Raw genomic sequence first — 23,321 nt, forward strand, 5'->3', positions numbered from 1 at the left:
ATTTCTGTTCTTGTTGTTGGTGTAGCCCTTTGTTGGTGAAGCTCTTTGTTGAGTTGGCCGTTCGATGCGGTATTCCTTGTTGTTGGTGAAGTTCTTTGTTGGAGTATTTCAGTGTTGGTGTCGAGTGTTGGTGTGCTCCTTGTTGGTGTTTTCTTGCGAATGCCTTGGCTTTCGTTTGAGCTAAAAGCTCCAGAAGTGTGTTAGCCTGTCAACAGGTTTGCATCTTGCTGCCGCCTCGTATCACTCTGCTCTTTGCTGTTGGTGTTTTGCTGCCGTTCTGGGGTTCCGTTCCGTTCGGTTCGGTTCGGTTCGGTTCGGTTCGGTTCTGTCTCTCGTCGCATCTTATTTATGGCCCCTGGCTGGTTCTGCTAATAGCCCATAAATCTTATTAATGATCTCTGTCAAGTGGCCATGAGCCCAAGAAGAGAACCACAAGATCTGCATACATTCATGTCTGCATTTGCATTTCATTTCTCAGTTCTAAGTCCGGGCTTCTGCCCCTCGTTGTTCTCGGCTCTCGACTCCCGACTCCCGACTCTGAGTTCTCTGGTGTGGCTGGGGCTGCTGACGGACAACTGCTTTCAGCGCTACCGTCAATCAGTCAGACTGACAAAATGTGTTTTACCCTTTTTCCAAGGAATTACGAGGGGACCCATCGTTTGCCCTAATTTGAGTGGGTGCGCCACGTTGAATGTTGAACTTTGTAGACAACAGAAGATGTTTTTAACCTGTTTGCTTAACAACATAGATCCCTTATGCATATATGGCTATAAAATGTAGAGTATTTTAAGGGAGTTTGAAGGTGTTAAATGTTTTACTTGGGGATTACCACAAGTCGCTCTAGTTGTTGTTAGGGTATTCCCGATTCGTTGGGGTCTTTTCCGGATCTTTCTTCACACTTTGTTGTGCAATACTTGAATGCTCCCGCCTTGCCGCAAATGGGCGTGCCTCGTGGGCGTTGCTGACTTCGCACCAGGCCAATAATCTTTAATAGGCTTGAGGAATTCCTTTTTTTCCTCGTTGTTGAACTTCTTTTTCAGGCAACGCCAATCGCAAATATGTGGCGGACCTCACCTCCGCCGCTCCTCCTGTTTGGAGTCTTGTCTCCACCCACGATCGGGCAATTTGCATATATGTCGCCCGATCTGCAGCGATCTGCACCGATCTGGCTTCGTTGTCCCATCTACCGAGGCCCTTCCCCTCATCTGAATATTTGTCATTTGCGTAGACACTTTTGACACATTTTCATGGGTCATATTTGTGTTGGGCTCTCCTCCCCACGGCTTTTCGGAGCACCCCATCCGGAGCTGATCTCGTTTCTATCTCAGGCAAACAGCTGGATAAAGGGGGACGGGCACCACTGGGAGATCTGGGAGGAGAGCTGTGACGAGACAGAAGACTCATGTCTCACTCACGATGCGGCTGGAAGCGGGGCATGGCACTCAATCTGTAGGCTGGCAGTTCATATCTCGCCCTTTTCGGATTTCTGTTGTCTTTCATTGATCAATGGGATCCTCCTAATTGCTTGACATGCTCTCCGCCCCATGGTGGTACCCCATGGTGGTAGGGGAAATGACACACAGAGGATGGCAATGACATGATCTCATCACTGGGTGAATGTCTTACATGTTTGTGGCTAAACCCGGGGCGGAGCGAGTAAGTCGGTGGAACAGTGGATCTCTTCTGCTAATCTCAGACCAGATTGTGTTTGCCATTTGTCTCCTCTCCTCAAGATCCGATAAGAGCTGCCAACTCCAGCAACTCTAGAGGAACGCGTTTCAATCAGCGGGGATCGGTTCAACGATCCACGGTCCTCCTCCATTGATTGCTTCCATTGAGTGCGTTCTGTTCAATGGGAGAATTTCCATAAATTCCATAAATGGAAACGCATTACGATAAATATCTTGTCCCTCTGCGAGGGCGTCAAGCAAAACGATCGTTTGCTCAACTTATCTCTGGTACGAGTGCCCCTCTCCCCCTCTCTCTCTCTCCTCCTCCCTCTCTTACTCTCACTCTGCTGTCTGTGGCGTTGGGGGCACGTTCGGTTCGGTTTGTTCCAGTTTCCAGTGTGCGGTTTTGTCTCTTTCCGATCGAGCCACAGAATCGACAATTAGTGAAAGTGGGAAATGTGTCTGGGGGCCTGTTTGTTGTTGGTTGTTGGTTGTTTGCTGTTTGCTGTTGACTTAAGCCAAATATCTGTACAAGCCATTGAGATCTCGGCCCTGGGACGTGTGAATATTTGAGGTAAACTAATCTCATGATTTGCACTTTGCTCCAGTCTCCAGTCTCCAGTCTTGGGGATTTCTCTCCATCTCTCTGGGCTACCAAGGAAAATGTCAATGTGCAAACAATCAACAACTTATCAGGGAGAGCCCCAGAGAGCCCCAGAGATTAATGGTGGCCTGTGGAGGGGGCGAACCTAATAGATTGTACCCAAGACAAATTGTGTGTGTTTTATGCGATACAAAAACGCTGAAAAAAGGTAAGCCACAGACAGGACTGGGGACTGGGGACTGGGGACTGGGGACTGGGGACTGGTGGCAGGGGCAGGGGCCAGACGGCCCAGACATGGCCAGATGGTTGTTGGCCTACTGAACCGCTCCGCACCGAACCGAAACTGTGCCAATAATGTAAATAGCCACCGAAGTGTCTAAATACTTTTGGCAGCGAAACCAATCGAAAGGCGAGACAAGCCGGCTGCTAAACAGAAACCTAAAAATAAAACCCATGACGACGTTGTACACAGATTCGCGACACACAAACACACACACACACAGACTCTCTATGGACGCGGGTGCGTTCATGCCACATGCCGCAAGTTGCCAACTTTTTTATTGCGACTGATGGCCAATGATGATGATGCAAGGGGCTGGCCGAGACTCTTTTATTCTTGCGGTTCTGTGTGTGGCTTATGCTTTATGACATTTTCCGTGCGTTTCCTTCGCGTGGCGCGGCGTGGCGCGGCGTGGTGCGGCGTGGCGTGGGCTCCCATTGAAATTAATTGCTGGGGGTCCGCCTTTGGCAAGTGTTTATTTGGTTTATGTCTTCGGGCCGGAGACAGCGCGGCATTATGTGGCTATAACTGATTCTTATAATCATTTGGTGCGCAGCTGTGAAAGGGAATGATTTATTGTCTTTAATTGGCAGGTTCTCCCAAGAATAGCTCCATTAATATTCTACAAAATGTTCCCTTTAAATATACAAATATCTCTCTGCGGATCCTTGTATCTAAGGGGCATTCTGAATGGGATTCCCCTTCGAATGGCATTCTTTTTATTTCCTTTTAAGCTCCATTCAGCTTCCAAAGTTTCTCTCTTTGATTCGATTTTGTAGTTCATTCCCTAACGTATATTTCCGGACTCTTTTAAGGGCAACCAAAGTTCTGTCACTCGACAGACATAAGCCAGATACATATACATTTTCTGCCACATTTTGCGGCCACTTTGGTGGCTCTGTTGTGGCAGATGCTCGAGACATAAAAAAGCCAGAACTGTGCTAATGTTTTTATTCTCTGAAATGTGCATATATATTTCTTTGACTTCTGGGGCGCCAAGCCAATTTGGCGACAGTCGGTGGATGGCCCCCGTCCTGCCACCGCCTTCCCATTTCCCATTTGGGGTGGCAACAAGTGTCTTGTGCTTCTCCTTAGCCCTCTTTTGTTTGATGATTAATGCGGTTTATATTTGGTCTGTTGGCCCACAGAATCCTAGCCAGAAGAGCGCCAGTTACAGCAGGGAGATTGGGCCAAATTGGAGGAGATCTATCGCAGTCTCGCGGTCTCGCAGTCTCGGATATCGGATCGTCGTGATGACGCTCAAAGTTCAAAGTTCTCTAGCGACCCGGCTGCTATCAGAGGCGTGCCCTTGTCGGAGTCTTGCCTCCACCTCCTCCCAACATCCCCCTGCATCTCTACATCTCTATTTTGACCTCTGTCTGGTCGGGTCTTCCCTGAGAGATCGGAACTGCATTTCCTTTTGTTTCCTCCTCCGATTCTTGCACAATGATATGCAGTCGTCTCTGTTCTTTGTTTGCCTCCCAGCTGTTCTCCAGCCATTGTTTGTCCAGCATGCCCCACGGGCTGGTCGGCCCCGCGGACGCCTCAGGGTATGCTTTGGTTTTCTGTCGCTCTCTATCTCTTCTTCTATGCCTCTGCAGAGCTCTGTGGCCACAGAGTTCAAGTTCAGCAATGCGTGAGGACTGAACGGGTGTACCCTTTGCCCTATGCCTGGTAGGGTATGTGGGGTTTGCGGGGATTCATGAATAATTTATACCAACGAACAATATAGACCCATTTACACCCCGTAAAGTACATTTGCCTTCGCTTGAATGCAATCTTCCCTCCACATTTTCCAGGGCATCGGCTCGTCGTCTGACTGGAGTTCCCTGTGTGACCTGTGTGTCCTCTCGGGCCCAATTTGTTGTTTGGTTTATAATTAAAATCCGTAACGCTTTGCACGTGATTCAAACAATGAGCCCCTGTCCCCCTCGGACCGGGCCGTGGGCACTGACGGGGCATTCTGTCATAGTTTCTGGTTGGAGGCTGCTCCTCCTCGGGTGTAGTGTTTGCCGATGTGGGCACACACAGCCATCAACTGATAAGCACGTGGACAGATTTCTTTGAAACGGGGCTGCGAGTGGGGATGGGGCTGTTGATGGAGGCCATCCATTCAGGCAGCTTCCGACAGAGCCGGCAACGTGTCGCCCGGCACGTTCAAATATACATGTATATATTAGACCACAGCTCTAGCAAGGCCCCTGGGGACCCAAGACCCGAAACCCCGGCCGCGTCGAAGCGCATTTTGATCGATTAAACGGACACACGACAGTCGGCGCACTTGGTTACCTCTGAGTGGCCCCAACTGCGATTACCGATTACCGTCCGTAATGCCTATACGTAACCCCCGGACCAGACCCCAAATCAGTGGCAATTAGTGCGGCTTGTTGTTTGGACTCACAGCAGCGGCAGCGGCCACATTTTCGATTGGCCAACACGAGAGACTGTGTCAAAAATTGTGTCCAACTCGGAGGCTTGATTGCCCGAGGCCCAAAGGAGGTGCAGATGGGGGATTAGTACCGGCTGACCTCAGCGGCTGCCGTCTGGTTACCTCATCTGCATCTGCATGTGGGGACCCGAACCGACCCCCTCTCGATTATGAAATCTCAGCCGAACAACCGATTTTTGCATATATATGTTTTTCTCTCTATTTTTTGTTTCTTTGCATATAAATAGTTTTGTTTTTTTGTGGCCCAAAGCGTCTCGACCAAGAAAAATGTAGAAAAATGGGACAGAGATAGAGAGAGAGAGAGAGGGAGAGGGGGAGAGGGGCACAGAGGAAGAGCACAGAGAAGTAGCTCCAACGAAATATGAGTTTTATGCAAATTGCTTTGTAAATTTGTGATATTTGTGTCTGCGAGCGGTTTTTCCTTTTTTCCGAAGCACCTCCGTGGCCTCCTCCTCTCGAGCCCCCTCCTCCGTGGCCTCCTCCTCTGGAGCCTCGTCCTCTGCAGCCCCCTCCTCTGTATCCTCGTTCCCGGTACGACTTACACACATACAGTACTTGTATATAGTTATGTTTTTGGCTGTTGTCTCTGCGGTTATTGTAAACCAATTTGCCCATGTGATTTGTCTTTCTTTCAGTAGAAGGTTTTTCCTCCTCCTTCCGCTGTCCCCATCCCATCAGCGTTTATTGGTCTGGCTTTGCTGGCGCTTTTCTTTGGGCTCGTATGCAGATGGGTTACGGGGTCGGGGTATGGGGTGCGGGGTGCGGGGTCCTGGGTTAATGGCTCCCCCGTGAGGTGTTTGACATCTGACAGAAAAGTGGTGTCGCTTCTTGTGCCTTCGCCTGTGTTGGGGTTTTTGCGGTTGCCATCATTCGAAAGGGAACTATTTTCATACAGGGCAGGCAGGGCTTCCGTGTCTTGACTCATCCAGAGCTGGGCCGATCTTCTCTCCTGGAGTCTGTCAAGTGCCTGAACTGAAGGAACTGAAGCAGGTCGTTGCTGCTTGCTGGCTGACTCACTGGGAGAATGGATGGAATGAATACCGACTACTATATTCGGGCTTGCATTTCCCATATTGATAAGCAGGTGATTCAGTGCCTCAGTTCTTCAGAGCCTCAGTGCCTCAGTGCTGGAATGCCCAAAAAGTTTGTCACTTTATAAAGAAGTTTATTTATATCGATTAATAAATGTTTTGTTAATATTCAAAGTAGGCAATGATCGAACACCTTTGGGGCATAAACTCAAACAAGACCATTAATGTCGGTGATCGGAGTTCAGGCAGCAGCAATGCCGTAGTCGGGGGAGTGTTTTCGAGGGGTTTCACTAGTAGTTTTGTAATAAATAAGGTATTTCACAGCATTCTATAGGGATCTACATTTGTAAGATAGAATGCAATTTTTAGAGCAGTTTCTGAGGAGAAAAGAACAGAAAGTACATCGTATTTCTGAGGAAAGCATGGAAATACGATAGAAGATAAAGATATGGAAATTTTTACCATGCAAACAGAGTACTTTGACTTCTTTTCAAAAAGGTTCCGATTTATATATGATATATTGAATAAAAGCGATTTTAGAATGATGAACGAAGAAGGATTCCCGAAGAATTTTCCTTGCTGGAACACATTTACCCAAGGAGCATATGTGTTAATAGAACATCTACGTATACCCCTCCCTTGATACGGCACTGAAAACTTTTGCTGTTCCAAAAGAACCCCTCGTAGGGCGCCTGTGATCTTCAGCCAACATCCCGCTTTGCCCACTCCACCCCCTCCCTTTTGAGCACAATTTTTGTTGGGCAATTAACCAGAAATTGGGGCCAGGCAAAGGTTTCGACCTGCGATCCCCCCACGCCCCCACGCCCTCACGAACACTCGTATTTCTGGCTAAAGGCTCTCTGCGGTCGTGTGTGCGATGGAATTCAATTAAATCTGCAACGATGCCGAATTTCAATTTCAATTTCGATATTCGATTTTTCGTCGAGTTATTTACCAGCTTTCAATTCAAATGCGATAAATGACACAAGGCGAGAGGCCAGAGGCGGCACCAGGCACACGGCACACGGCACACGGCAGACGGCAGACAACACGAAACCACTGCCAATGGCCAAGAGATTGCATCAGATGGCATCTGAGATCACAGACAGAGGAACAGGGAGATATGTAGATGTGTGTGCATATGGAGAGGGAGAATGGCCTGAGATTATGGGTACTCATACTCATACTCGCACCCATAATTGTATTCGTGTTCGTATTCGCATTCGCATTCGTATTCAAGACCAAATTGATGTCGACGCTTCGACAGAGTCGGCCCAGAGCTTGTGCTGGCCTTTGGGGCGTTGTTTGGCTGGCAATTAAATTGCAAAATAATAATTTTTATTACCAACTTGACGACTTTGAGTGCTACGACGACGACTCTCCACTTAGTCTCCAACTCGCTCCGGCCCCAAACGAAATGGAAATCAATTGAATAAAAAATAAAAGAGCGGCTAAGATTTCGTGTTCGTTTAGGAGGAGATTTCTGAGGAGATTGCAGGGGCGGACAGTCTCGGTGTCGGTGTCGGCATCGGCATCGGCATCGATGTTGTGGGTAGATCTTAATAATTGGCCATTGGCTTTCCCATCAAATGAACAAAAAAGAAGCCTACCAAAAGTGCATAAAATCTGTCAATGGAAGAAACGAAGGCTAGTTTCGTCTGCGAATACCCTGAAAGGCCCCCGATCGTTTCAGAGGCAGTTATTGGTTTCATCTTTAGGATTCGGCAGAGAGGAGGTTCTGTGTGGAATGTCGGCTATAAATCAGTGGCACCGCGGAAATAGTCGAAGCTACTTTTCGACATATGGGATGGGGTCAAAGGATAGCACTGGGCGCTCTACTGCTCTGCTGAAGGAATCCTTGTTCTTCTGGAGAAACGTGTAGCGTAAGGGTATAGGATGCCAGATGATGGGGGGAGATCCAAGCAATCAGGGTATGAAAGTGTTGTCCAAAGTGTAACAAAATCTGTCTATAAAATTGAACCAAGATCGTTCAATGAACCACAGCCGAAGAGACAGATCCTCCACCATCAGACCCTCCCTCTCTCTCTCTCTCCCTCTCTCTGTCTCTGTCTATCTCTTGGCATAAGAGCGTGTGGGTGTTGTGAAAATGAAAATGGGGCGAAAGGTTGTTAAATGATTAAGAGGCGTTGCATTAGCAACAATCCTTGCCCCAGACCCCAGAGCCCAGAGCCCACCCCTGCTCACACCTCTGCCACCGCCTGCCTCTCATCCTCCTACTCCTGGATGTGTCTGTCAGGCTGGGGGACGGGCGACGGGGGACCTGTGGTAGGTGCATTAGAAAGTTCGTGGGAAGTCTTTTCAAGTTTTTGCCGACACTGAAATGGTGGCAGGGGCTTGTGGCAGAGGCAGAGGCAGAGGCAGACTTACTCTGGCACAAAGTTTTTCTGCAGTCGGTGTGAAATGCTTTTCATAAAGGAAGTAAGCCAAACACAGACACACCACACACACACACACACACACAAACACATATGGAAAACTTAAGAGGTGGTAATGAAAAGCGCTAATACACACACACACACACACACACACACACATAGTCGAACATGTGTAGGTGTGTGTTTGCATTGCATGCAACTTTTATGTTAATTGAAGCAATGCGTCAATGGCAAATGCTTGTCGCCCTCTCCAGATCCCCCTTTCCACTCGTTAGCCCCCCTCTCCCTGCCCCTGCCCCCGTCCCTGCCCCTGCCCCTCCACTTTGGGTTATGTCAACTGTGAAAAGCGTCTTGAAAAGGTGGAAAATCTTGAACCATTTCGCAGGAACAGACCAAAACTTTTCTGAGTGTGGGCTGAAGGAGAATTGTGGGCTTGGCTCTCACACCCACAAAACTATTAGGCTGGGGCGAAAAGTTCGTTCTCTTAATGGCTGATATTCAAGGAGGTTATTTTAATTAAAGATGCATCTGCCACAAGTGAATCTTTGACTGTGGATTACTCTTCAAAGGATTCTTCTTAGTTGGGGACCACTTCGGGCGGGTTTTCTAATCAAATATTCCGAAAGGTGTTTCCTATGTATATGCACACCCATCGAAAGCTCAACTGATACCGATATTTATCGCTATTAACCCTGAGATTTAATCCCCGCCTCTGACTTATTGACCCCAACAAATATCCTCCCCATTCAATCAATTGTGTGATTCCGAAACCAAAAGTCAAAGCATAAGCACATTCCATGCCCCTCCCCTCACGCCCTCTGTCCCCACTGTTGCCCCAAAGTGGCGTTGCAGCAATTCCCAAATGGAACATTATCGAGGCGATATATGAGCCACAGAAGCGCACAATTTCCGGGGCTAATAATAAATATCAATAAGCCAAAAATTTATTACCAACTAACCGCAAAATTTGCAATGCGTGAGAGAGCGGGCTTCTTGTTCTTGGGGCACGACACCAGACACCCCACACCCCACACCCGACCCCCAACACCCGATACTCGAAGAAACTTGGAACATCATCAACAGCTAAACGACTTGTCGGAACATGTCTCTTCTCTCCGTCTCGTTCTGGCTTTGTTCTCCGTCTCGTAGACACTCCGCCTCTCTGCCCCTCGCTTTCTTGGCTCAAATGCTGCCATGCCACACGCTGCCTCCTGCCTCCTGCCTCCCCCCACATGTCATAAGCAGACTGGGGCAACATTTACGCACCCGCCGCACGATACGCCAATAAGAAGAGAAGGAAAAAGGAGACAGAAGCAGAGACAGAGACAGAGAACAAGTCCAAGTCCGTGGAGACCATAAAAATAAGATTAGCACACGATTCGCAACGTTCCCAGCTGTTGGCAGCGGCAGCAGCAGCGCCAGCAGCAGCTCCACTGTGCTCCACGCGTCGACTTCGAGTGCCTGGTACCCTGCCACCTGAGGGGGATAGGGGTATTTACTCTATAAAGAATGAAACTTCAAGATCAGCAGTGGAGCTATCCGTAAGGTACTTTGTAAATGGCACAACGGAACTAATTATAACTCTGGTTGCTATTCTTATCATAGCCTCTTGCAGCAATCACCCTCCAAGCTCCCAAGATGAAGACAAAGTTTAAAGAAGTCGCTCTCGGATTTGGCAATACGTATTATATAACTAACTAGTCCATTACTCACCACGATCCAACGAGTAGAACGAGGAATTAATTTACTATTTAAAGTGGTGTTCCTGAGTCTTGTTCTCTGATAAAAAGCCTATATCTTGGATGGGTTCTTGTGGTTCCTTTGGGTTCCTTTTCCACAGGCCGAATGCATTCGATGTAAATCTGATTAGTGGGTAACTGATAGTTCGAGTACTTTCCCATTGCTCTCCGACTCGTTCCTTCTTTTTCGATGGTGCTTTGTTTTACTTCGTTTCGGTTTGCGCGCAAGCCAAAATGTTAGTACACAACGAATGCTCGTAAATTTCGATTTTTTATGGCCCCAAATGTGGGCACGCCCCGTAGTTATGGGATAAATATGAGCACAGATCGATTGGGGAATTATTTTCTATATATTTTTTGGCGGCTGTAGTTTGTTGCTCACTCTCTGGAACCCGTTCGATGTTCTTTTGCATCTTTATCTGACGTTTTTTTTTCCTACTTCATCCTCATTACAGTTGTCGCTTCTTTGGTTCGTGCTGCAAATGCGCCACGTTTCATATCTGGATACATTTGTATCTTGCCACACACTCGCTTGCATGTGTGGGTATCTTTTATGACCTCTTCCTCGCTGCTCCCCTATCAATGGCGGATGAAAACGGAATTAACTCACGAAAGTTCCTTCGAGGAGTTTCAAGGATAACGCGAGGTTCTCCCTGCCTTTGTGGGGGGCTGGGAGGGATCTTAAACCTCTTGGGAATCTGTATGCATACAGGGGAAAGGGGCGTGGCACAATTCTAAAGCAAACTTGATTCACAGGAGTCTGGGTACCAAATTTCGTTGCTGCGGGGGCAGACATGACTCATTCTAGGCGCCCATTGATGCTGATCAAGAATATATATACTCTATGGGGTCGGAGACGCGTCCTTCTGGAACATCGTGCTTTCGCCGCCTTTGAAGTGTGTTCTGCGTGGCATTGTAATCTAAAGGTCTGTAAGACTAAAGGTCGGAATAGCCCGACACACTTGGGTCCTCTGTCTTTCATTTCAAGGCAAATGCGTGATGAAGACGTCTGTGGAATGGAATGGTGGATCTTATATATCATACAAAAGTGGGTTCCTAGTGCCAGTCTCTTTGGACCTCAGTTCTAGTGATGCCAAGGAAGAACTCCATACTGTTGCGTAGCGAATACCCTATACCTTATATTATTATATCCTGAGGATAGCTCCAACGATCCCGAAATAATCCCCCGACAACCGCAACCCCCATTAACTCTAACCGCAACAACAATTAGCTGCAATTATAACTGTTGCCCCGTGGAGCCACTGGAAAGTGCAGAAAAAGTAATATTAAAATCTGTTTCGGTCGGGTTTTCGCATAGATGGTTTTCCATGCAATTAAAATTTGCGCAAAACTGCGAAAATTGCCCGAGTAAATTGCATTAATGCTTAATTCTTTGTAAACGTTTGCGAGTTTTCGTTGGCCAAATACTAACTGAAACAAAAACGGCAATAAAGCGAGCCATACTAAAATTAGCGCATTCATAAAGATACCCATAAGGACGCACGAGCCGACAGTCGGACAGTGGGACAGTCGAACGGACCGACAGTCAGACGCATTTGCATACTAAATTGGCTCATAAAGCTGCCACAATGTTGCGCCACCTAATACTCTTGTGCGTGGCGCGTACAATAGACGGGGAGCAGTGCAATTTGGAGGCAAACTAGAGGATAGACATGTGCATCCACAGTGAGAGCCCCATTGGGCAAACAGCCGCGAAGATAGCTAGGGAATGGATGAAGAAAGGGCTCTACTGGGGAGTGGGACAAAAATATAACATAGCAGACACAAAGGACTAATAGGGGGGTTTTTTTTTGATACGGGTTTGCCCGCAGAGCTTTTACTGTCTGAACAATTATCCTCATTTAGAGGTTTGGCCTGCAAAAAAGCGAATAAAATTCATTAATTAGACTTTCATTCAATTTATAAACAGCGTTTAATTTTGTTAAAACTCTTTCGCCGCACATATGTGCACGTTCCATAGTTTTTTATGGTCTTTTATCCACCGTTATAATCTTTTAATGGAGCCTCAACACTCGGTAGTCTTTATGGATTTATCCTTGGACGAGTGAGCATTTTGCCTAGTGCTGGCATCGGGAAAGGCCCAAAGGTGGGTGGAAATGTATAAATATTTCTATTATTTAATGAAGTTTGTTCTTATGTCTAAAAAGGAGAGATCATATCACACCGAGAGATGGTTCTCCACAGGGTTTTGCCCAAATGGTGGCCACTGCTTTGGGAACATGGACTGGACATCCTATTTAAGTGAACTTCTGCTGTCAATTGTGCACGGCTGTGTTTATCTGTGTGTGGGTTGATTTATCTCTCTGTGTGTGTGTGTATAGCGATTTGCCGGGAGTCCTTTCCGTCTGGGAGTAAAGTTGCAGCTCGAGCGCAGAGCCCGTTGCCGTTTGTCGGCATTTCCTGGTGACTTTTGGGGGCTGGGGCGGGGTTACAGGTAGAACTGTCACCCATTTCATGGGAAAAGCCCTCTCTCTCCCTGTCTCCCTGTCTCCCTCTGTCTCTCCGTGTCTCTGTCTGTTTGTGGTGGGAATTAATTATGCAGGCGTATCATGGCAACATCATTTCCAGCCAGCCTCCTCGCGCGCACACCCTGACACAGACCCACGAGCCACACACCCACACAGATGCAACAAACTAACAGGGACACACACACACACACACGCACCGCCGACACATCCTTCCGCCTCCGCCTCCGCCTCCCACTCCCACTCTTTGCCGTGTGCGGTTTTCATTTGTGAGCTCTGCCCGTGGAGCATTCCGCCTGATCCTTTTTGGCTGTTTGCCGTTGCCACGCCCACGCAACGCTTGTTGCTGGACTCCTTGCTGGGACGCCCCCCCGGCGAGGGTATCCAAAGGGGTATTCGGGGCGTTGTCTTCATGAAGAGGCATGAAGTGAATCTTTCTTTCTGGAATCCGAATAGTGGGTATCTTACTGCCGCAACGCTCTCCTTTTTGAGCATCCTTCATGGTTTTTCTTGTGTTTTTGCTTTGTTTGCATTTCATGTGATTTCCATGTGATTTCACTGTCCTGCCAGCAATCAATGGGTGGCACTGGGTGGGCGATAGACGGGGATGTGGATGCATTTCAAAAGTCTCGAGACAGCGAACTATCTCGGCTGCCATTTATTGCAGTTTTAATTGATTCCATTTAGCTTCCTGTTCCTGTTTCTGCCTCCTGTTCGTCCATGGATGCACTCGAATATATACACCTGCATCCCCCCTTTCTGAGTGGCTGTCTCATGGTGGCGCTGTCATCAGCGTTAACCCCTTGGGGTGCCCCCTGCTGCTGCTTATAAATTCTATAAATTTTAGATCATAATGTGGGCAGGCGGCCCTCGCTGCCGGCACCCCCCCACCTGGCACTCGTCGCGTTGTGTGTGCGTGAAAATTACATCTGCTCGATGCTGTTGCTCTCCGCCTGCGGGCGCCTGTGGGTGGAACCCGGGTCAAGAGATGAGCTACTATTTGTTATGCATTTTCATTAGTGCAAACTTTCCAGCTTAGGCGCTGTCATTAGCACGAAATTGTCTGCCAAGATTGGGGCTCGCAGGTGGAGCTTTGAGTTGGTTTTTAGTTGGAAACTCTTCCAAAGAGTAATCATGATAATGCTAAAAGCAACTGGAAGCCATACCACGGCCGGGTACTCGGCATAATTTGTCACTCAGACATCCTCCAAAGGTTCCAATCTAATGGATCCGCAGGACAACTGAGTTTTCCAGAGACATGATAGCCAACAAGATACACAGATGTTCTATGGTACTAGAGAATCATTCATGGCATGAAGATGCTCCGAATCCACCGCGATGTACTGATGCCTTGGGTCCACGAAGCAATGCCTTACTGCCCTGCAATGCACTGCCTTCGGCGATTGCATAAATTCAGGTTTCGCTTCGACTCATTAGCCGCAGTTTGCACTTTCCCCCACTCACTTTCCCCGGGCATGGAACTCATTGGGCCACAAGCTCCTTTAGCGCCGGTCTGCTAATGAAGGCCCCCAGCCCCAGCAGCAGCCCCAACCACAGCCCCTTCCATCGGGGAAACCATTAATTATCCATTGTTTTTTGTTCACTGTCGTATTTATTTGGATTTTTGCATAGTAGTAATATTTTTCGTTTTATTAGTAATGATTTTTGTGTTTTTGTTTTTTGCTCAACGTTTGGGTTCGCTTCTAGTTGTTTTTATACATTAAAATTTATGCTAAAAGTTGTAAATAAAATCATTTTGAAATGTTCTGTTGCCTTGTAATAATTATTCGTACATATATATTTGCTTGGTATTTCTGTGGCGGCATCTATGGATGGTGTACAGATACATAGATACTCGTAGATTGCACAGATTTATGGAAATATTTATGTGACATTTAGCATTGCATTGAGATTTACTGTTGTGTGTGTGAGTGTGTGTGTGTTTTATAAATATACAGATAAATTTGAGCAAATATATGGACCGCAAAGTATGGCAAATAAACGATAAAAGTAGATTAAATAATATAGTATGGAGAATGGAGTAGCATTACGGAACATTAAACGGCTTATTGTGTCGCGGGCTAAATGCTAAATAAATTTCATAATCATAATAATTGAATTTCCCCAAAATGCATTCGCATAAAAAATACATTGTTCGAAAATGATTAATTGAGCTCCTCGCTCCTCGCTCCCCGCTCTCCCGCAGGCAAAATGTCATTAATATGCAAATGATATCCACTGAGGTCTAGTCCTATATTTATTGCCAAAGTTGTTGCATTTCGGGTGATGCTTAAATTTAGGTTTTCGTCTAAAATATATATGTATATACAGTGCTGGAACTATATCGATAAGAATTAAACTAAAGAGTTGTGCGGTAATAGAAGCTACAGTGTGTGAGGATTGTTCCCTAAAGCTGAAAGCCATTCCACAGATGCGAATCCCTACACGTGCGGTGTGAATGGCAAAACGGACTCGGCTTTTGGGTGAATGGCAGCCTTCAGCTTTCGGGAGTTTCTTTGTAATGTACTGGATGTATAGTATTTGCTTAATTTAGTTTAGTTGAGCTATCAAAAGATTCAGATTCAGATTCGGATTCGGATTCGGGGAATAAGCAAGAGTTCACATTCATACGAGGACGAGTATCGAATCGAGTACGGTTTATACATTAATCCTTCACTAGACTCGCGGATATATTTTTTAATTATTATTTTCTATAAGATTTATGCTTCTGTGTGTGTGTGTGTGTATGTGTGTGTAAATGCCTTTTGTTTTTGTTTTCTTGAATGTTTGAATGCTTGAATGTTGGGCAAAAAGAAAACAAAATTAAAATTTGACTAGAAATTAAATATGAAAATTTAATTTTGTTTGCGATTGTGTGCGTGTGTGTGTTGTGTGTGTATGTTTATGCGTTTTTCTTTGTGTTAAAACTTATCTAATAACTAATAACATGAATAATATATACTACATGTGTGTGTGTGTGTGTGTGTGCGTGTGTGTGTTCGTTCGTTAATAGGTAATTAATATATATATTTAATTTGTAATTTTAATGATTTGTGTTCGTTTGCTTGTCGTTTATTATAATTAAATAACATAACATTAGTTAATTAAAACTAAAAACGCAGTCAATTTATATATTTGGAATTTATCATTTTCGTTCTCTTAAAACCCTCGCATAACTCCATCTCTCTCTCTCTCTCTAGAGCACAATACGAGTACGTACTGGCGTAATTGATGTGATTGAAACATTTATGAACAATTCTATTTTTCTTAGTGGATTCAAACATGCGCGAAAAAGTCTTGTTTCATGTTTGGCTGAAGATACTTTTTCGTTCTTTACAGATATTTTAGTTGGGGGAGACTTTTGGGGCAAACAATTGTGGCTGTAAAAGATCTAGTACACAATCAGCAGATATATATGTATCTGTAGTAGTATATATGTAGGTATGTCCGGGGTATCTATCTAGATAGATTCGTATGGGATTCGTATAGGATATGCAACTAAATTCACTTTATTCTGTTTGAATGGAAATATTGGGTGTTGTGTTGGATCCTTCGGCCGAGGCCTTTCCATCCCTGGCGCTTCGACTCTTGCCTTGAATAATACTTTTCCAGGTTTTCTTGAGGGGGGCACGCTCCTGGCGCCCCTTACGACATGGCGTTGTAGACGGGCTGCTCGTGCTGCTTGGGGCAGCGTCCGTGCTTGTCCATGTAGTGGCCGTACTCGCAGGTCGGGGGCTTGCAGCCGCCGTGCTTTATGCACCTGAAAGGGCCAAAAGAAAGTCCGGGTAGAGTCGGAGGGCAGTTGGAGAGAGAGGGAGAAAGAAAGGGGCCCCCTGGGGCATGACTCACTTGCGATCGTCCACGGCGAAGTGCTCGTTGCCCCGCTTCAGCCAGTCGCAGTCGTAGTTGCCGGAGCTGCAGTCGCAGCGGCACTGGCCGTTGTCCTGCAGGATCACCTCGAAGCTGCGCGGACAGGTGCAGCTCAGGATGGTGGCCCGCACAATGGAGGTGCTGGCCAGGGCGACGGCGTCCTCCTTGAAGTTGGATCTCTCAATGCAGTGGCACTCGGTGTGGTTCACGAAGGTCCTCTTCTCGATAATGGGTCGGTGCTGTTTGTTGCTTTTCACCTGTGAATCGGCCGGAAAATGGGGTGTTAAGTCCGTAATCAGTATCTGCACTGCAGCCGTATCGTATAAATTGTCGAGGCATTAATTATGTCAGCAAACTATTTGCATATTGAGCCCCCAACTGCACAAGGCCCCCACCCCCCACTGAACCCCATTTATGGGTGTGTGTGTGTGTGCATCGGAGTTGACAGTTCCTTAAGCCGACTGCTCATCAAACTTGTTGTCATTGTTGCCACATGGCTCGTTGTCGCTCTGTAGCTATAGCTCTTGTAATTCTTAAATGAGTTGTCAGTCGTCAACGGCAGGGGCTTAGTCGGATACCGAGAAGCCGTTTTGTGGGGGGGAGATTCAAATATTGAAATTAACCCAGGCTTGTGCCACACATTCCACGTGTGCTTGGTAATCTTTTGTATCCCCACAGAAGCCCTTGGAGCGCAACGAAATCCCACAGTTTTGCCTGCAAACTTTTCGAATTAGAAGCCACCCTCCTCCGGCCTGGCCACTGGGAACCCCCTTTCGTTTGGGCGGACGCCTCTGTCCAGCAGCCATTAGCAGACCACAAAACTTCTACAGCTGCCGAGTTGCTGGGGATTGGATTGCATTGGCACTGAGTTCTCTGGGTCTCGAGACTCGGGACTGGGGACTGGGGACCCATGTCTCTCTGCCACTGCCTCTGCCTCTGCCACTGTCCCTCCTCCTCGCTCGAATTTATGTGTGTGTTGCATGACAAGTGCAAAATGATGAAATGCGTATGAATTGCATAAATTAAGTTGAATTCGTTTAATTAAAATAACAAGTTGGTTATTAATCAAGGCCCAGGCACTCATCCAGCTGAGGAGGAGTCGTAGGAGGAGCAGCAGGAGGTGCAGAAGGAGCAGCAGGAGCAGGAGCAGCTGGAGCAAAAGACAAACATTAAAGACGACCAGGCAGAAAAATGCGGCTGAAATGCGGGAAAGTGCTGTGAAGCATTTGAGTTTTGATTGGACGCATCGAAGCGGAACAACTAGCAAACAAAAAACCCAATAAGGTGACAAAGCAAAGGAGCACGAAGGACGGGGGCGAAGAAACCACGACTTCCCACCAGGATTCCCTGAATGTATTTATGAGAGTGCTGCAAATTGAGTTTTCGGGTAGTTTGCTCCTTGCGGTGTGGTTTTTTGGCCAATGCTTATGCAAATGCTCTCTCGAATGCAAGGAATTGAAAAAGTTTTCAGGCAGAAAGCTCCCCCGCCCCTCTGCGGGCTGCGGCACAAAGAATGCCATCGTGAGAGCCTGTTGAGGGAACTGCTCGCAGAAGCCTTGGACTGCAACTGAAACTGTGGCCCTTTTTCTTCACTAAGAGCAGCAGTAATTGCCGGAAACGGAAGTGCAAAAGTGCTGCTGTTGTTACTTTAACCCCTACGCTTAACCCAGCACCGCCGCACCTCCGCACCGCCCCCTTTTGACCACATTTGAGCAGAAAAACTGCACTCAAGGGCTCCTCCGGCTGTGTGCTGTGCAAATATGCAAAACTATGCCTATAGCATGATATATAACCGTATTGTTTAGAGGTGGAGGTGCAGAGGGCGGGTTTATTTCCAAGATGGCTTCTCTAATTGAGGTTAGGTTTTTATGCATGCAAATGCCAGGCATTCTTTCTCCCCTTCCCCCTGTTCCCTGTCCTCCCGGGAGTGTGCGTGTGTCCCTGGGTGTCCGTAGAGGCATGTGTCCGTTTACAGCCATGTGACTTGAGCAATTAGTCAGTTATTGCTCGGTTTGCTCCTAGAAGGACGGCTAGGGGAGGTCCTGCCAGCTGGCTGAAGTGCGATTAAGTCGGCAGAATGTGTATGAAATGTTATTCCTAAATTTGCATGCACTTCTCCAAGAGGCGTTCCCTTCCCCTCGTGTTGTGTTGACCCCAAACAATGGTCTGTGCTAAGACCCAAATTAAGCCGAGCACTGGACGGAGAGTGCATAGAATATAGCCGTAGAGATTCCCCTGGAGGATTGAGGCTTGCTCACTTGCCAAATGGAATATTCAATTAGTTATTTTCTGGAGAACGGATTCGATGCACCTTCATTCGGCTTGGATTAAAGGACACCCTGCCTGGAAAGGGTGTGCCCCGCGCCTGAAAACTTAAAATTAAATGGCTTAACTTATGGTATCACATGTCCTTAATTATCCCTCCCCCACGAAACTTTCAGCACTCTTGTTATTCCACTTAAACGAAGCCCGAAACTTCCTTCTACCCCTAAAAGCGCCTTCGACTGAATTATTCAGACTGCACTGGAAATGTGGAGCCCGTCCCCCTCTCCACCTGCACGGAATTGATGAATTTTGTTCGGGAACTTTGAATTTTGGCCAATGAATCGTTGAACTTCTGCAGTAAACACACAAACAGCCAAGCCAATGCCTTCTTCGGATCATTCCGAATACTGGATAAGCCCAAAGAATGCAAAACGGCAACTGTCATCAGGATTTCTGGCGAGGTTTGAGCAGCAGCAGCAGAGGCAGAGGCAGAGACAGAGGCACAGAGACCATTGCTCATCCATTTCAAAACGGGACCATCAGTGGAGCATTAGAGAAGCTTTCGCCATAACTGCTTGGGGTCCTGCAGGTGCTGCTTTTCCTGCTGCTGCCTTACGTGCTCGCAATTTGCATTTGCCCCGACTCTGCGTCTACACTGGGCGAAAGAGTAGAGGCATTCCTCGGATTATCTGCCACCCAGCACACCGATGGGCGCTGCCGCACGACGCGTATAGCCAGCACGAATGCAGAAATCAGCTTCCCGTAGCTTACTTCCCTGCCTCGTGCCCACACACTCTGCCTCTCTCCCAGAGTGGCTTATTAGTCCAACTCCCTTTTGTCGCAGTGCAATACACCTGCACCTGTCTCTGTCTCTCGCTCTCTCCCCTGCCCCGCCTCGGGACACACGTGTGCTCTGCTGTTGTCTCTGCTGCTCTCTCCGCTTGGCCTGGGGATTTATGCTTGGGAAAATTGCATTACGCAGCTCGGACCGGCGGCGGATGTGTCACGAGAGAGAGCCACCCACGAAGCCCATTCCCCAATCCCCGAGCCCCCCTGCACTGCTCTCCCCCCGCCTCCCGCAGCTCATGAATGCTCATCTGGAGCTGATTATGCATGGGCCTAGAGCTAGCCACATTTTGTGGCAAATTAATTAAATCGCCTGCGTTCCGGGGGAGGACATGGACAGTGGGACATGGCCATAACCATTTGCCTGTCAGCCAATTGACTTTTACTTTGGTCTTGGCCCCAGCTTTGACTTTGGTCTAAACAAGCAAAACTTTGTTTGTTGGCTTTGCGTTTGGCTTCGGCTTCGGCCTCGGCTTTGGCTTTGGCTTTGGGTGAGTGTGGGTGGGCGTTGGCTTTCACGTTTAGAGGCTTTTGATTTCAGCTTTGCTCTTCTAGCCACAACTTCTCCTGGCTGTGGCTGTGGCCTGCTCTGGCCTGCTCTGGCCTGCTCTCCTCTGTCCGCTATCCGCTGTCCTGCCGCCTTTCGGCCTGGGTGAAAGTTGAGTGCATTGAACCCCGGAGAACCGGGAGGACCATGCGAGCAACTCATAAATCTCTCAACGCTTGCAACATGTGGCCCGGGCGGGGAGATGTGTGGGCGTGGAGTGCATTGCCCCGTGCTGAACGTTCCACAATGCAGAATATTCCCCCCTTTTGCTTCGTTTTTTGTCTCGAAAAAGAGCGAAAATTTGCCCAACATAAATTATGTTTTGTTCAAATGTTTAACCTTTTTCAATGCCCTCTCGTGAGGGTATGGGGACTCTGACAAGGTGTTTGGAATTCAGAGAAGAACACCATCAATACAATATGTGGCAGGGAGATATCTGCATGGCAGATACTTATATAGATAGATAGATATCCTATATGGATAGAAAGAACGATCCTCCGCAGATCAAGTTCATCCAAATCTGACATCAAAAGGGTATCTACTGGTAGTTCAGGGCTCGTTCTACTCTTGTTGGTGGCATCCTCTCCGTCTGGTTATCTCTCCTCGCCTCAGGGCCCTCCTCCACCTCGATCCCTGGCTGCTGCCCTGTGGTGCCTCCTGGTGCCCACTGGTGCTCGGGTCTCAAGCTGTTTGCCTGCCACTTGACACCTCTCAATGACAAACCGCTGAGATGGGCCCCCGCTCCCGCTCCCCCCCGAAGCTCGTGCTGTCTCTTCTCCAGACTTTTCAGCTGCTTCTTCCAGCCCTCTTCTGCTTCTTCCTGCACTGCTTATTCTTGCTAAACTGCTTCGCCCCCTCTTGCTGTCTCTCCCCGAACGGCTTCTTTAGCTCCTTCTGGTTTTTGTTGCACATTTTCTGTGTGTGTGGAAGCTTTGGAATGCCAACAGCTTTGAAAGGCAGCCACAGCTTCCTGAACCTCCTGGCCAGACATACTTTTTGTCTGCTTTATGGCTTGCTTTGTAAGGATAAGGGAAGGGGAATCACAAAGGACACTAAACTTTCTTTCGCCCATACACTACCTCTGAGGGCGGGTTCTATTCAAATGGTGATAGAGCCTGGCATAAGAGAGAACTATTTTGCTAACAATTACGATTTATTACCACTAAAAAACAGCAGATTTCGTCGCTTATTGGAATATAAAGATGGCTGCTGTAACCGGCTGTGGGGCCCCATTTTCAGGCAACTCCCGAACTCGTAGTGCTCCCAGTTCGATGATTCACTGTAGGGTCCATCGATTGATTACCCATTGAGTTGCTTCGAAGATAACTCTCTTGGAATACTCTTTCCTCCCTCAAGTCTCCCATTTATCTTGTGCTCCATCTATCATCTATCAAGGTTTTTGCCTCCCTGACGAAAATGTTAAATTGCCGTACAATAATTTGTGTGGTTTCTGCTCCGAACTTTTATTGGATAATTAAGCGGGGGAGCTGCTCTGCCTACCATCCTAACCACGTTCATATGTGGGGAGGCTTGTCTTGTTCTTAAGGTTTTTGCGGCTGCCCTCCCCCCAGCTCCCCCTCCCCCTCCCCGGACTTCCATCCCAATGTGTGTGCGCATAAATCTTGAAAGTGGAAACTTTTTGCGGCAAGCGCAGCATAAATATTTGAAAATTAAAAGCCATCCGAAGAGTTCAGAGAGTTACGAGCTCCTTGGATGTGTCTGCCCGCCTCGGAGGCACTCGGAGGCACTCGGAGGGAGCGAAAAAACGTTGCAGCTGCAAAAACGGCGCCGGAGAAGGGAAATTTATGAAAGTTCTGCAAAAAGAAAAGGGCTTTTCATAATGGAAAACTAAGCAAATGCAGGCAAAGCAGTAACGGGATTTGCCCTGAGAAATAATGAAGAATAAAAGGAAAAGGGCATATGTTTGCCTTCCAAAAGAAGGTCACAGGACATGTCGCGGCGCCGAGGGATCTGAGCGAATGGCGTTTTTTATGGCTCACGTTACTGTTGCCAGGCAAATTGGTATTTTCTTTCTGAGAGGAACTTGGCAAGGGAGTTGTCTTAGAGTGGAAATTTAAGGTTGTTCAAGTCCACGGCTTTTATCGAGCTCCAGCTCAGTATTTCCCCCACTTGGGCCTTCTTTTTCCGTATAATTTGATCTCCCATTGATACACCTTGAATCCACACTTCGGACTCCATTTCAACCGTCGTTTCCCCTCGATGTTGTCGGATATAATTATCAACAATCCATCAAATCACCAACAATCCAATCTGCAGCATATTAAAATGATAAAATGATACAAAATGAGCTTCCTCCCCCTTTCAAATGCTTAATTACATTCTCAATTTCCACATATTCTCGTACACCCGTATCGAAAGCTCGTTATACAACAAAAAGCAGCAAGAACAATGTCAGCCAACAGCCACAGCCACTGCCACTGCCACAGCGACAGCCGAAGAGCAACAACAATTATCATATCATGGAGCATAAATCACCAAACAAATTGAATTATCATTGCGTCATTAAAAAGTCATTTCAGTCAAAAGCCCACGGAAAAAATAAGTACGTTTATACCCACGGAAAAAAAGGTAAAACGAAAATAAAGGTGAAGCGATATAATTATGTTGCAATATGGCGCCCTCAAGCATGACCTACGCCCACGAGCAACATTGAGAGGAACAAGAGCAACGACAACGACAATTACGGTGGAGGGTGGGGGATCGAGAGATGGAGAGGTGGAGAGAGCAGTAGCGGTGGGTCATTAGAGGTGGGAATGGCAAAAAAGAATAGATGTGCTATACGATAAATGATCAAATGATATAGAATTCGATATACACTCATGTTGGCACATCTGCATGATGCTTCGATCTCTAAAAAGGGTTTTATTTACGGGAAATAGGTAGAGCATCACATCAACTGAACAGTTGGGGATATATTCCCCAGAGGACTCATAATTACCAATCCTCAAACTGAGTTTAAAATGGAATCAACTGGTATATCACCATCGATTTATGCCTACAAATCCTAGAGGTCTTCCATTTAGTGTACATATTTAACCATGATATTCCTGGCATATTGAAGTATGTTATCGCGCACTTATCGCATTGGAAATCGGATAAATTATCGATATTTCCACC

At 47.1% G+C, this 23,321-nt stretch overlaps 2 protein-coding genes across 5 annotated transcripts in view; one reads left to right on the plus strand and one right to left on the minus strand.

Moving 5' to 3' along the window:
* Nucleotides 1-23,321, plus strand: part of LOC6595463 (dynein-1-beta heavy chain, flagellar inner arm I1 complex) — a 106,661-nt gene that overhangs the window by 26,909 nt on the left and 56,431 nt on the right. The gene's annotated exons all lie outside the window — the stretch shown is intronic.
* LOC6595459 overlaps nucleotides 15,508-23,321 on the minus strand; it is a 69,020-nt gene continuing 61,206 nt past the window's right edge. For all 4 annotated transcript variants that reach the window (XM_026988487.1, XM_026988488.1, XM_026988489.1 and 1 more), the window contains 2 exons: nucleotides 16,505-16,782; nucleotides 15,508-16,415 (listed from right to left, as the gene is read on the minus strand). In XM_026988487.1, coding sequence (XP_026844288.1) covers nucleotides 16,301-16,415; nucleotides 16,505-16,782 — 393 coding nt within the window. In that variant the 3' untranslated portion in view covers nucleotides 15,508-16,300. The remainder of the gene's footprint in view (nucleotides 16,416-16,504; nucleotides 16,783-23,321) is intronic.

Source organism: Drosophila persimilis, unplaced genomic scaffold (assembly GCF_003286085.1).
Source record: "Drosophila persimilis strain 14011-0111.01,24,50 unplaced genomic scaffold, DperRS2 tig00000191-arrow-pilon, whole genome shotgun sequence".
NCBI classification, from domain to species: domain Eukaryota; kingdom Metazoa; phylum Arthropoda; class Insecta; order Diptera; family Drosophilidae; genus Drosophila; species Drosophila persimilis.